We start from the raw sequence: 15143 nt of genomic DNA, 5'->3' as shown, positions 1-15143 counted from the left end.
ATGAAAAAGTGAATTTCTACACATTTTTCTTTCTTTTCCAAATATTTTTAAAGTTCCAAACCAGATATAAGATTCCAAAGAATATGAGATTTTAATATTTGGCATAGAGTATTCTTATATTATTGCAAACAACAAATTATTTTTGCTCCAATATATTTTCTTTTTTAATTAAAAGCTGTCCCAAACAAGAATTAAGAAGTTAAATTTTCTAATCGGATATTTGGACATATTTTTTGTTGTCTAGTTAAAAAGGATTATTTTTATAATGCGCTAACATCTGGAACAATCGTTGCCCAAAATGATGATGAAGCATTACTTGGAATGAAAGTAAAAGATTTATTAACTTGAATTTTCCATTGCCTAATATAGTAATATTCCACTTGGATCAAGATTGTTTTGAAAAAAAAAAAAAATTAGTCCTTTACCGTATTTTTATCCGAACACTACAAGAATAAAACTTGGTTTAAATGTGAATAAAAATTTTAAAAAATTGAAAGTTCAAAAATGTAGAATACAATCTTTATTTATTAATGTGTTATTTATTTTATTCTCTTCTCTGTCGTTGATAATCGTAGTGAATCCTTTTCCAAGTTCAAAATTACTCTCTTACAGTTGAGTCAATTTGCATTATAATCTGTGCTTTCATACTTTCCAGTGCCAACAGGCTGCTATTATGCTTTGACATCAGAAGCATCTTATTAGAAAAGAAAAAAATAGAGAAGGAAGAAAACAAAACAGAATACCAATGCAGACCACATCACTGGGGGACTAGCAGCATCCCTGCATCTGTCAAGATATATGATACTTGGAAACACAGGTACTCCATTGTCAAGTTTAAAATTTGAATCACGATGATAAATAAATTCAGGCGATATATTCAATTTCATTCCATCTAATTCCCGTTCATGCAATAAAATGTGATGCTCACAAATCCAGAGTTCTGAAAAACCGAACACGCTTTCCCAAGAAGACGATGAAGCTCACAGTGCCAAAACATTCCTCCATCCATTCCACAAACAAAAAGAATGGGCCAAAAAAGATGGGGTGGGGTGCTGTTTTAAAACAAAAAATGAAGGAAAAAAGGAAAGCGCTGTACTAATTTGGAACCCACTGGGTAACATGAACACACGCATGTAATCGGGTACAATTCAGTATAACTCAAGTTTAAAAGCAACAAAAACGAAAATGATTCAATTAGTTGGTTGCTGGAATGGGCTTTTCAAAGAATTTCCAATCTCCCAACAGAAACCACAAAAGCCATTTAATGCATACGACCACATGATCTCATTCGTCAGAATAATCTGCTGCTGTGGTCACCAAGAATGATAACACAAGTCAAAAGTGATTCTTTAGTCAAGTTGTTCCAAGGGTTTGGCACTGTTGACAAATGTTGCACTTTTATTAAACCCCTTGAGCAGGAGGATACGCACTGCTTCCAAGCCAGTTTGAAAAGTAAACTCCAACTGAAAAAGACACCACGGTCAGGCTTCTAGAATCTAGTACATCTTTCTCTTGTATTATTTTCATTTTAATGGGTTCATGTGCAAATTCCACATACCTCTTGGCGTTCGTGTTTATTGAATGAGTGAAGAACAAAATTGATGGGATCCATTTTCCCTGGTGGCCGCCCAATACCTGAATAAAAAATTAATATACATAGACTTTGTTGACAACCCAATCCAACAGATACAAAAAGAAAGCAATCAAGCATTATGGCAAAACCAAAAAGAAAAAAAACATACCTATTCTCAAACGAGGAAAATCGTGGCTTCCTTTGAAGTGATGGATGATATTTCTCATCCTGCAAGGGGGTAAGCAAGAATGCTCATTTTTACAACATAGTCAAATTAGGTGGTAAACGTGCCTATCATGTGAACCTATATATAGTTTCATCTACCAAAGTAATAACTAAGAAAGCCTAACAAGTGATTTTTTTGGACCTACTATTGGTTAATCAATACCTGAAGAATGGATTCACCTTCCAAGTCTGGGAGGTTAGGATCTAAAGCAGTTATAATTTTGCCAAATATGCCGACCAAAATGTTTGGGGGGAACATTAACTATGGTGGAGTAATCCTAAAGAAGAAAAAATTTTAAGGCACATGGACAACTCCTAATGACATTAAACACTAAACTTTTGAGTTTTGATAGCAGGTGCCTCAAATGGTCACAAATGATCAGATCCCATGGTAATACACTATGGCGGTCTTGTCAATTTAGAAACCATGATGTCAACAAGGTGGTGGCCCAGAACTTTGGATTTTTAGTCCTTTCAATTTAGAGAGTGACAGAGAGAGCAGAGGACCCAGACAAGATAGGCAAATCTTTCATTTAATTGGAACTCTTAACTGATCCAGAGTGCGATACACACACAAGCACAGAAGGCATTTAGAGGTGAAAAATTGAGGACATGACTTCAGATCCATAATTCCATTAAAATGATGAAATACAAGTAGGATGAATTATGCAGTAATAACAGGAAGTCAGTCCCTAAATTCAGACCAAATGCAGCATGTCAGCACAAAATTTAGCGAGATAATATATACCCGTTGTGTCCACCATGTCCACCTTTTGGTAAAAGGCGCATTTTTGCAAAGGGCAAATCTAAGTCGTCAAACATCTGTACCCAATACAAAATCACCAGTCAAGATATTGGAGAAAAGTAGTATTTAAATCAATATCATTTTTCCTCTATAGTTTACTAAAATCAATATTTAATCAATATTGTTTATTTCTCAATAACTGATTGATATACATAATGAAGAACAAGAGAGACCATACCACAAGCACTTGCTTCAACGGAATCTTGTAATATGAAACAATGGCCCCAACCTTAAAAAAAAAAGTTCTGGAAGTCAATAGACCACTAGCAGAAACATCGAAAAGTAACACAGAAATCTTTACTACTGAGATACATAGAAGTCCTTCCAGATGAGCTTACTTACAGACTCACCACTTGCATTCATAAAATTTTGTGGCTTGGCAAGCATAACTGGAACATCTCCAATGAGACCTAAAAAATAAAAACCAATTATTTCAGCATTAAAAATTGCAAATTTGAACTAACAAGCTAGGTTTTGATTCAGCATTTTTTTTCTCCTGTGGATTTCTAGCCTGACCAGACAGGAGGCAGCTTTCAAACAGTCTTTCTATCTATTTTCAATAAGACTATTATTTCACAATAAAGTTAAGGGGTTGTTTGCTCCATCTTAGGTTTTTAGGAACAGTTCACAGTTATAGATTTATAACATAAACTTGGATGTGTGATTTAGATGATACAAATTTATTTATTGATTTGGATTCAAAAAACAGTTATTGTTGCACCTTTTTTTGTTCACTAAACTTACTATAAATTAACCATTTTCTTCATTATTAACTCTTCAGTTACTCCATAGCTATGCTCAAACTGAAATACAGCCATGTGCCCATGCTAAATTTAGATTAGCTGCTTCATTGATCTACATTTTACCTATGATGGCAGGAATATCCGGGAACATAGACATCTTTCATAAAGGAGAAAAGTTTGCATTTGTAAGAATTTCCTAAGTCTATGTTGCTTGGCCTCAAATACAGTGTCAGAAGCAGGTGCATTTAGTTTGCCTATTTGTTTTCTGAATATTTTTCTTTATTTGAACTTTGAAGTGTCTGGTTGGAGTACAAATTTCCCATACCAAAGTCCAACGGTTTGATCAAACCTCAGAACAGGTTCTCCGCAGTGGAGTGAAGCATCTGAATATCTGAAGCAAATTTATCTGGGATAAAGCACTACCAAAAGCAGTCCAAATATCTAATGTGAAGTGTACACAGTTGTCTTAGAAATGTAATATTTGAAACAAGTAGACAACAGCGCCACCCTTAGAAAATCAAATGAGAATTCAACAACAATTCTGCATGAACATTGACAATATGATTATAGAAGCAAGATTCGAAGTTGCTCCCCACATTGAACCTAAAAAGGGCAGCCCATTCCACAAAGCTCTGCGTATGTTGGGTCTGGGAAGGGGTGGACCACAATGCGTCTATAGTACACAGTCTTATCTTGCATTTTTGCAAGAGGTTGTTTCCCACATGACAACAACTTTACCGTTACGCCTAAGCTCCCCATATTGCCAATAAAATGTGAAAGTTTTAAGTTACTAGTTTTCTGGAAATATTGAAATTAACAAATTTAAAAAATATGTACAAGCAAGTAGATTTAGTTTTTGGTTATAAGTTGGACTCCAAATAATTACACTATTGGTTCGAGATGACTGACTGGAAAATTTCACTTTTTTAGCTAATAAGATTATTTAAAATAACTTAGGAAAACATTATTCTGAGTTGAAAATGTTATTTCAGAAATTCGAGAAGCTATTCTATTGCACTCCAGCAAACCTTGGAACGAATTTTCAAGTTGTATCATTGTCAAATATTTCAGAGCAGAAACCATTTACTAGAGATATTATTTAATATCATGACCTGTCAGTTATTCAATCAAAATTCAAATTTTAAATCCTCCAAGTATTCATTATCAATTGATTCATTCTCTCCATTATCTTAGTCATTAGAGTAAACACTTGAACTATGGAAACATGTAAACTCAAATGTTTCAACCATTCACCCTGGCATGCTCGCGTCCTACACGTCAATATAGGCACTCCCAGTCTACATGAACACACCAGCTGCACCTATGTCAAAACACCTTGCCTATTTATTGCCTTAGAAGTCCTGCAACCACGGGCTTTTGCACCTCAGCACCCAAGGAGCGCTTTCACAAACAACGATGAAATTTTCATGTGTCTATAAGCAAGAATGCATGTAGATAAATAATACAGCTCCAGAGCATGGAAAATTCCTGAATGAAATTAGATAATAAAATTACCTAAGATGTTCTCCCAAGATTACCTAAAATTCCCTAATACGACATATGCATACCATTCAATTTGGTTAGCCAGAATCCAATATCTTGAGGTTAGCAGAACACATATTTGAGTGCTAGTCAATTGGCCAATAGGCACATTCATTCCAATCCCAAGCAATTTGATGAATAAGTTTTCCAACAGAAAAACACACACAACTGAGCAAAGGAATACTGGAGGATTTCAACACTGGTATGTTGATTTACTCAAAAAAATAAATCAGAATTACTCATAATAAAATATGCAAGGTATATCTTCTGCATATTTTGCAACTGCAAGGGTGACACTGAAACCAGTGCACCAAAATTTATCCCATTGTCAGAAACAACTGCTGAACTCAAGATAATAGAAGTAAAGTAAGCATTTCTATTCTGCCATTTATAATTGCAATTTGCAACAGTAGAGAAATAGACTAACTGTTACAATCAGACTCAAATGTGGAACTACTTATCTAAAAAGCACGAGTGAATTTATGAATATGTACCTTTTCCAACCAAAGCTTTGAAAGAAATACTACCCATTGATATCCCTTCAGCTTCAGCTATGGTATCTAACATCTCAAAACCTACCTGTAAAGAAGTCCATTCCACATTATTGTTACATGAAAGAGAAGAGAGAAAGAAGGGGGTGGCAAAAGATACTGTGTCATCAATGAACCCAATAGCCTCAACTGCCTTTGTTTCCTTAATAACTGTTAAAGCTTGATATACATTGTTGGTCTACAACCTAACAGCTTAAGCTTTTAGGTAAAGTGGTAGTCCAACATGTTATCAGAGCAGGTTCCCATGTGGTCCTGGGTTCCAGTCTTATTTCTTGCACTTATGGTGTGGTGTTTAAAAAATTATTGTATTCCCTATAATGGGTGTTATCTACTGTGTGTTTATGTCTCCACATGCTGTCGGGCTGCATGTGCGGGAGAGTGTTAAAGCTTGATATACATTGTTGGTCCACAACCTAACAGCTTAAACTTTAAGGTAAGGTGGTAATCCAACAATAGTAATGCTAGTCTCCAAATATAAACCATCTAATTGCACAGCCATAATTAGTTAAAAAAACTACACAAAAATTAGTTTAGGTTAGCAGCAAGCCAGCAACATCATTCACTTTCAATTATAGCATCTACCACAATATCCAAAGCATGATTTGGGAGTTGATTGTTCTGAAAATAGTTATGCATGCAGTGAATCCTATTCTCCCAGTGATTAAGACTGCAAACTCAGTGAAAAAATTCTTACCCTTCTTATCTTTGAATTTGTTTGGCTACACAACAGTGCCCCTAAGATCACTTTAAAATACTGAGATTAGGATGGAAAATGAGAAATTTCCAACATTTTTCAGAGGAGTCATGATACTTCCATTCTTTGAGTTGATTCACTTCGACTCATTTAAGAATTTCCTGACTGCAAATACTATTAGGGTGATGATTTTACTTGCACTCCCTGTGTGTACTGCAAAATATTAGTTTTCTAAAACGCTGAGAAGATGATAAGAATTTTCCAGACAACATAAATAATTCTGGCCTTTAAGATAACCAAAATCACACCCCATTCAAATGTTCCAATGAAAATTGTCATTCCAGACTAAATAATTCAAGCAGGAATTCATTATTTGAATAGCGTGGAAATACTGTAACGGTTCTCATTATAGTGCTTAACATCTCCCTTCCCAATTCACTTTAGCAAACTTAGGTACTCAGAAAGTTAAAATTGATGCAAAGGTGTACATTCAGGACTCTCATCCTTTTTGGTTTGACTGTTTTTAAGCAAATTCCAATCCTTATTAATGGGATTTACACATACCATAGTAGCATGATTTTTCATTGGTTCCCAAATGCAACGATATGTTTCTTAATAGTTCCAATAGAGCTTGAACAACCACATGCAGCAACTTTGGTGATCCTATGGCAAACTTGTGCATTTTGGTTTTTTATTAATCTCTCCAGGCATGTTCTTCCTGTGCAGCTATGACTAACTATAAAATGAGTTTGATCTGTCATTAATACAAATAACATACCGCTCAAAGAATAATTGTCATTAATCTCATATCTGATTTCGTTTCCCTTCCTCCTTGATCTTATGTTAACCAATTCCCTGAGAAGGCATAAATATTTTGACAATCAGCGATAAGATGGATCACTTGAAACATTGTAAAGATGACAAAGCTGGATTTCATGATGGGCACTGGACACTTGTGCATGCTTTCTTTCTTTTTTCCTTTTTTTTCTTAAAAAAAAAGAAGTAAATTCATTCTTTTGAAACTTCAAATAAAATTTGTGACAAAAAAGGAGTGCATGGCAGGCTTTCAACATGATCACTGATTTGCTGGACAGCTGTGCACACTTTTTAAAAAATTTCAAGCTTTTAAAGCTTAAAAAAGAAAATTTGTAAACCAAATGTATCGCACTAGTTATCCAAATAAGAAGAATAAATGAAACTTAAAATCGGGATTAAAGTAATTCAAAAACGGGAAAAAAATATTTTTATTAATTGAAAAACTTACATTTAATTATCTAAATTACATTTATACTCAATAAAGTAGCCAAAAGTAACAAATAGAAGGCTTTTCTGGTAAATAGAAACCAACGATCAGTAACATCACTCAGTACTTCTAGGTATAGTTATATGTAGATTAACATAATGCTACTATCACTATTTCATTGACCACCATGAGTTTTTAAACTATATTTTTTATATTGATGTAGAAAATTGAAATTAGGGTTTCTAGATGATCTTTTATTCATATTTTTACGTATGCAATAATGTCTTATGGCAATTCATATAAATTTCTATATATAATTAGGATGCTTATTATTTCATGGACCAGCATAGTTTTTAAACATATTTTTAACATTGATTTAGAAAATTAAAATTTTTAGATGATCTTTTCTTCAGAGTTTTACTCATGCAATAATTTATTGCGCCAATTCATATAAATTTCTTTATATAATTAGGATACTTATTATACAAAAAAATAAAAGACTGTTATGAAAAATATTTAAAAGGTAAGATGTTTAACGCCCAATAATGCCAGGCACAAGCATCACAATGTTGAGTATTGCCTTCGGAAATATTAATTTAGGATTTATTCAAATTATAGCTTTATATTAAGTATTAATGTGAAAAAGCACATATTTTAGTTAACAGTTACATTCAGTTATTTTAAAAAATATCTTCCTGCGAAGTGCCCTAATCATTTGATCCATCCAATATTGTTCATATGTGTACACACCACACAGAGAGGGATATAGATGGGGAGGATAGGAGGTAGAGAGAGAGTCAAGAGGGAGATTGCAAGAGCAAGATCAATCACCATCATAGGTACTATTTTCTTCTCATTAGACTTTTTTTTTTTTTTTTTTGCGGGGGAGGGGCTGTGTGTTTATTGAATAAAATTTAGAGAATTTCAAGTTATGTGTCTGATTTCTTTTTAATTTATCAAATGAAACCCAACTTAGATATCAATTTACCAAAAATGCAAATGCGCCAATTGAGAATGTGCAAAAGGTGCACCCCTTTGAAAAATGAAGCCCTATTCTCTAATGTGTATGCCTTTAAGGAGTTTAACCTTTTATAATGTACCTCAATTCATTTTGGACACACACCTTGCCCTCAAGAATGGGAGGCTGCTCTGGAGAGGGTCCTCACCTTTTATAATCTTCAGAGAAAGGGCTCGTCTATCATACATAGGTGTTTTCTATGCCTTAAGGAAGTGGAATCTATGTACCACATCCTTCTTCACTACGTTTTGAACAGGAATCTTTGAAGCTTGGCCATTGCCATGGTCAAACAGAAATGGGTCATTACAGCTTCGGTCGAGGGTGAGATCTGGGCTTGGAAGAGATTCACTCCAACAAGGTTGAAAGGAGGGTTATTTCCCTTATTCCTCTTGCTATTTTTTTGGGCGGTTAAGAAAGAAAGTAATAGAAGGACCTTCAATAGAACGGTTCTTCTTTGCAGGCTGTCATGGAGAACTAGATATCTATAATCTCTAGTTGGCATAGTGGGATGCCTGGGAGAGACATTTCTGTTATTATTTATTTCCTTGATGTACTTCTGTAAAAGTTGTATTGTTCTTTTTATTTTTTGTTTTTGCTGTACTTGTTCAGCATCTCCTTGATGCCCTGTCTGTTCTAATAATATTTCTTTGCAGATAGAAAAATACCCTTGAGCTAAAGAATGTCTTAAATTATGCAATATAAAACACTAGATGTCTTAGATATTGATGGTCAAATACTTTGGTCATATATACGTGGGTACAGTGTCAACTCTTTTATTATAGATGCCTATATAAGGGCTCAAAGTAGGGTAGCAAAGGGAGAAGACTTTTGATGCATTGAAATTATGGAAAAGGCATCCAGGTAACTAGACAGCTTCAGGATACTCTTTTCTCAGTTTTTTGGAGAAGAGTGGATAACACCACAAAATGTTGTTGTCTTCATGTTGGCACCATTTTGGGGTTTTGGGGTTTTGGGGAAAGCAGAAGGGGAGGAATTTGGAAAATTTTGGGTGTATGCCATTCTTTGACCTTGTGGCTGGAGAGAAATGGGAAGATCTTTAATGAGGACATCACTTTTCCACGTGTTATGGGTTAGAGTTCCTCTCTTCTTTTTTAGTGTATGCTTCGGGGACTTTTTGAGAGGGAGTTCTTTGTCTTATCTCCAAAGAAATGGAGAGCTGCATTTTTGCAATTGCTTTCGAGGATGTCTTGTCCTCTGAAGTTCGTAATTCTTACTCATTTATGATTTTTTTTTTTTTTTTTTCATGAAAAATTCATTGAAGGGCCCAATTGATGGATATTGACCATGAAAAAAGAGGGGGATACAAAGAAGAGAATAGAGGATAGGGATAACACACACTCAATTCAATTTCATTAATCTCAACCCTCCCTAAACCCTATTATCATGATTATTTATAGGCAAATAAGAAATATGAAAAAATTGCTACTTGAACCTTAAATCAAACATCCCTAAAACCTTTTATAAAAATGATCCCTAGACTAATAACAATTAAAATACTAATGATAAATTATGAATTAAAGCTAATGGGCTAAAATTTGTGTTAGCTTCTTCAAATTGGGCCTCCAAATAGGCTCAAGCCTGTCTAACCAAATAGTTGTCATCCATCGTATATCAATTCTCCCTCGCTAAAACAAAAACTCAGCCTTGGATTTTGAAATCCAGAAAAAAATTCAACCATGGATTTTAAAATGCAGAAGTATCAAAAGCAATATATGATGACAAACTATGATCCTTTGAAACCATATGCCAACTGGAAAATTCACCATATAAGTTGCAGCACTGTTGACTATCATGTTAGGCGTCTTCCATCCACTGTTCTTGCGTATCATCAACATTGTATGAATTTGGGATCATTGGCTTCATTAATGTCACTTGAGGAGTCAAATGTCAATTGCAATGCTTGGGGAAGGCGGACAAGAGAATCAGTAATAGTGGTCTGTCGTTGATGCAATAATAACTCCCAATAATCAAGTTGTGCTTGTACTTCTTGAAGGATTCTTTCCTTCATAGGCAGATAGAGAATATGATATTGAGATTGGAGAGGAATAGGAGGAACTACGTACAGTGCTCAATTTATCTCGCACTTCTTTCCTTATCATCTACACAAGGGTTTACTTTCTTTTCCCTTCTCTACTTAGGATCCTCTCACCCATTTGATTCTCTCTCGCTATTCCCCAATATTTCTAGCTTCAGCCATTTATCTCATTCCAAAGGGTCACACTAAAAAAGGCGCAGCAACATTCTTCATTCTGTCTTCATACAGAAAGAGGATCTCCAAACATTTATTCAACCGCTAAATTATATTACAGGATTAATTACAACCTTGCAAGACTGACAAACATCTTGCACCACCTCATAGGATGTCAGTCGATACCAGCAACTCAAGCTCATCCATCAATTCAATTTTAGTCTATGCTTTGTCTCAATTCAAAGGGTTGAAACTTCCATTCACGTAACCTCACTCGAGTAAATTTCAAAGATCAACAATGAATAAACATAGGAACCCCCAAACTTTTCCCACAGAAATACTTCAAAGCAACAAAGAGAAACATTTAAAAAGAAAGAAAGAAAGGGGAAAAAAAAAAAAAAAAAACGCTGAATCAGAACTACCCCTCGGAGAAAAAAAAAATTCTCCCACTAATAGGAAAACAAAGTTACAATATTTCTATTTTTTCTCAGCAGTCAAACGAAGCATAAACAATTAATAAGCAGAGGAGAGAGGGAGGCGTACGAACGTTGTGCCTGGTGCCTTGATACTTCTTGCCGGGATTTCCAAGGCCGACGAGAAGCCATGGCTTCGCAGGCTCCGTAACAGACGTCGAATCCGCGGCTGCAGCGGTCCTCAGGGTTTGGGACTGTGATTTGGTTGAAGAACCAGCACAAGAAAGTGGGAAATGAGGCATACTGAGGGACGAAGACAACGGAGTTGTTGAGGGGTAGCGGCGGAGATGGTGCAAGGGGAAGCGAGTGGCGGCGGTGACGACGGCGGCAGAGGAGGAGATCGCCGCCCCAACGTGCATAGCTCTCTTCTGGGTCGCCAACCCAAAAGGATGACGCTACGCGCGCGTTGAAGGGTTGGAGGTTAACCCGGTTTACAAATTCCGTTTGTTCCTGCCTTAAGCCGGTCCCCATCAGCTTGGAAAATTTTTTTTTATACTTTTCTTGGAAATGCTTTTTAAAATATTTAACAATATATAAAATTTTTGCAAAATCTATTTCAATAAAATGGTTGGGATGAATTTGCGTTAAGTATATTCGATTTCCTACGAAAATTGAATCAATTTTGAAGAAAAAATCAATTCTATTTTTATAAGTATAATAAAATCGATTTCACTAATTTAGATTTCTCTTTAAATGTGAATTTTTTCATCTCTCATTTTTTTTTTCTTCTTCAAATGTGTGAAGAACAACAACTTAGTATTTGTAGGCTTTATTATTTTTTAGAAATTAAATGTTGCAAATTGACCATATAACGATTCTAATAAGAAATTGACTATAAATGTTCGAGGTAATAACCCAAAAAACTCAAGTAAATCTTTCCTAAACCCTAACATTCTATTCTAAAGTGAATATGTATCTTTGTGATTTCTCGACATAATTTTGTGGTCAAATTACGATATTAGATAAGCATAAGTTCTATTTTTTAGCAAGAACAAACACCAATATATTATTACAAGCACAAAATAAGGCTGACTAGCCTTTCAAAGTACTAAATGCGTCAGGAAGTTATACACTGAAAGTAATTGTATAATCCCAAAAGGGAGCTGAATTGGATATTTTAAAATTTTTGTATGAAAACTTAATTAATTTTGAAACTTATTTAAAACGTGCTCTAAATATTTTAATCACCGCGAAAATCTATTCAACCGAGTCAACAATCATAAACATGAAACCAAATCACAAGATTTACAATATTCTTGACAGATTAATGTTAATAACAATATGTTCAACCACACAAATATTTATGCTAGTATTAGAATAATTAATAAATCAATATAGTTCAATTTCAACAGATTAAATCAAAGTAGAAATTCATAGCTACAACACACTTTGATTAACAAGATAATTTAAATCATCAAAGGCAAATCAAATTAATTCATTCACAGCATTCCCAAATCAAAATAAATCAATCACAACACATAAAATCAATATATATGTGCTTGAAAGTAAAGAGATAAAGGGAAATAATGACACCAAGATTTTTTACAAGATTCGACAACGTGCCTGTTGGAATTGGTGTGATCCCAAGAGGGGGGTGAATTGAGTTTTAAAAACTTTTTTGCTAATTTAAACATTTATACTGATTTACCACATATCATATCTCATTTTAATTATGGTCGTGTATGTAAAAACTGAATAAGCAATATGTGCAGACATACACGTGTATCTCATTTAAAATAAATGTGTGCATGCAAATTGTTATAGTTATAAATGAACAAGCATGCACATGTTGAATTTAAAGTGCATAAATCAAATAAGATAAGGAGAGAGCGATACACGATATTTGTTATCAAGGTTCAGTCAAACCAGCCTACGTCCTCGCCTTGGGCATACCCCCAAGGATTACACTACCTCTGCTCACTTAAACGGCGAAGCAGAAGCCGTTACAACCTCTCCTTACGGGGTGAGGTAAACCCCAACTCAATTACAAGGCTGAACCTAACTTGTCTCACTTACGGGATGGAGACTTCCCAGTTCAATTTCCTGAGCTGAACCAAACCGGTCTCACTTATGGGGCTGAGACTCCCAATTCAATTCCGGGTTGAACCCAACCGATACAATAAAATATTTTTGTACATAAAACATGCTTCTAAAATATAAGCAGAGATGTACGCATTAAAGTTCATAATACATACACTCTCTTATGATATGAAATTTTGCTCAATAGAGAAATGGTGCTTTCAAAATAATTTTTGTAATCTTTGAATATAATATGTACGATGAGGACCTCAAAGATTTAAACCCTAATCTGAAAATATTTGCAATAAGAAATGGGATAGCTTAGGGTTTTACTTTCAAAAGCTTTGTAGACACAAAACAAAATACAAGCATTTAAAACTTTATGTGCAAATCAAAGTAAGGATATATTTCTCCAACAAAATATTTACCATGGAAATATGTGGAGAAATCCCAAAACTTTACTCTAAAAAATGTTTCTCAAACATGCAAGCAAAAGTAAATAAAACTTGCCCCCACGAGCATGGCACAGTGGAAAGGCATTAGCACGTAAGAAGGAGTACTGGGGGTTCAATTGTAGGTAGATACACTCATGGAGCTAGCGGTACTTGTAGATGGTGAGAATTTACTCTGTGAGCCAACGGGGACTGTGAATGGTGAGAGTTAGCTCTATGAGCAAGTAGGGATCGTGGATGGTGAGAGTTCGCTCTATAAGCCAGTAGGGACCATGGATGGTGAGAGTTTTCTGTGAGCCAATAGGGACCGTGGATGGTAATGGAGATGTGACTCAGGGATCAGGTTGGCTAAATGTCCAACTGATGCATGGAAGCCATGTCTGCATTCCACACTTTACCTGATCAGCGAGACCTTAGGGGAGGACGCTAATCCGTAGGTTTGGTGTTGCACCAGGGGGTCTGAATGGCTTATTGGTGACTGGAGTTCCTATGTAATAAAAAAAAAAAAAAGAATAAAACTCTTGAATGAAATAAATGCCCAAATAAAAATATTCTCTTGTAACAATGATTTTCAAGGAAAAATGTGTAACGACCTAAAAATTATACCATTTTTTTATTTACTCTGATACCCCTGTAATACCTGCTATAACATCTCAGAGCCCAGATGGGCACTGAGGTATCCCTCTACATAAATTGACACACCTATGCAACGAAAAACATAAAGTCATACATCCATATTTACAATACCAAAATTCATTGTTCCCAAACCATACATACATATTTACACGTCACTCCAATATCATCTACTCAGAAATACAATCCCCTCAATATAGTTACCCTTTAAATAGTGTAGTACAAAAAGATATCTCTATCTACGAGCTTGATTTGCTCACCTAACTGGTTCACTTGAAAAATGTTAAACCACTTGGATGAGACAACGCTCAATAAGAGGAAATATGCTATTACTAGTGTGTGGCGACTGAGTTTCATAAATATTATAGTGACGATATCTGAAACTGTAAAAGCAGGTAAATCAATATACAGTATATCTTGCATTTATCATAGTTTAAAGTATAACCATAATACATGAGTTTTCTACTTTTTCATACTTCTAGTATCATACTATATCTGCTGATATTCTGTAAATCTGTATACATATACATAACTGAGATGTTTACCCTGAAAAACTGTACGTCATGATTTAACCTCTCATGACAGGGCTGTGCGGTCCGTAGGTGAGACTTGATCCTGGTTGGCCTACCAGGTAAGTCAAATGTACTCTACCAATCCTCAGTTCGGCCAAACTGCAACCTCTCCTAGGCCCAAAACTAGTAACTACCTCGTCAAACCAGCCACCTCAACCCAGTCTTCTGGGGAGTTTGCAATCCCTCTAGGCACGGTTGATAGAAATCATTTACACACTATCTAAGATGTGTGGTTGCACTCTGATCTATACTAGCTACGGTACCGTGCTCTTCTAAATTGAACATAACTTGATTCATTAGGATCTGATACTGTATATACTATTTTTATAGATATCCTACTGTTTTCATTATTATTCCAAAATAACCATAACATTATAAATCTGATATGAAA

At 35.0% G+C, this 15143-nt stretch overlaps 1 protein-coding gene across 1 annotated transcript; it reads right to left on the bottom strand.

The window, feature by feature from the left end:
* Window positions 1–855: 855 nt before the first annotated feature.
* On the bottom strand, window positions 856–11538 carry LOC131146544 (peptidyl-tRNA hydrolase, mitochondrial-like). The gene is made up of 8 exons (XM_058096193.1): window positions 11151–11538; window positions 5383–5467; window positions 2946–3013; window positions 2782–2832; window positions 2547–2620; window positions 1743–1801; window positions 1559–1635; window positions 856–1463 (listed from the first exon to the last, which is right to left on the bottom strand). The coding sequence occupies exons 1-8, from the start codon at window positions 11433–11435 to the stop codon at window positions 1350–1352; spliced, it is 813 nt and encodes a 270-aa protein (XP_057952176.1). The 5' UTR covers window positions 11436–11538; the 3' UTR covers window positions 856–1349.
* Between the last annotated feature and the right edge of the window lie 3605 nt (window positions 11539–15143).

The sequence above is a fragment of the Malania oleifera genome, chromosome 13, assembly GCF_029873635.1.
Source record: "Malania oleifera isolate guangnan ecotype guangnan chromosome 13, ASM2987363v1, whole genome shotgun sequence".
Classification (NCBI taxonomy): Eukaryota; Viridiplantae; Streptophyta; class Magnoliopsida; order Santalales; family Ximeniaceae; genus Malania; species Malania oleifera.
This window is presented reverse-complemented; position numbering and strand designations above follow the sequence as displayed.

Coding starts and splice junctions, on each gene's coding strand:
- LOC131146544 (XM_058096193.1), bottom strand. CDS start 11,435: ATGCACGTTGGGGCGGCGATCTCCTCCTCTGCCGCCGTCGTCACCGCC. Junction 5,468..11,150: donor ATCAAGGCACCAGGCACAAC/GTTCGTACGCCT, acceptor ACTTCTTTACAG/GTAGGTTTTGAGATGTTAGA. Junction 1,636..1,742: donor TTTTCCTCGTTTGAGAATAG/GTATGTTTTTTT, acceptor TTTTTTATTCAG/GTATTGGGCGGCCACCAGGG.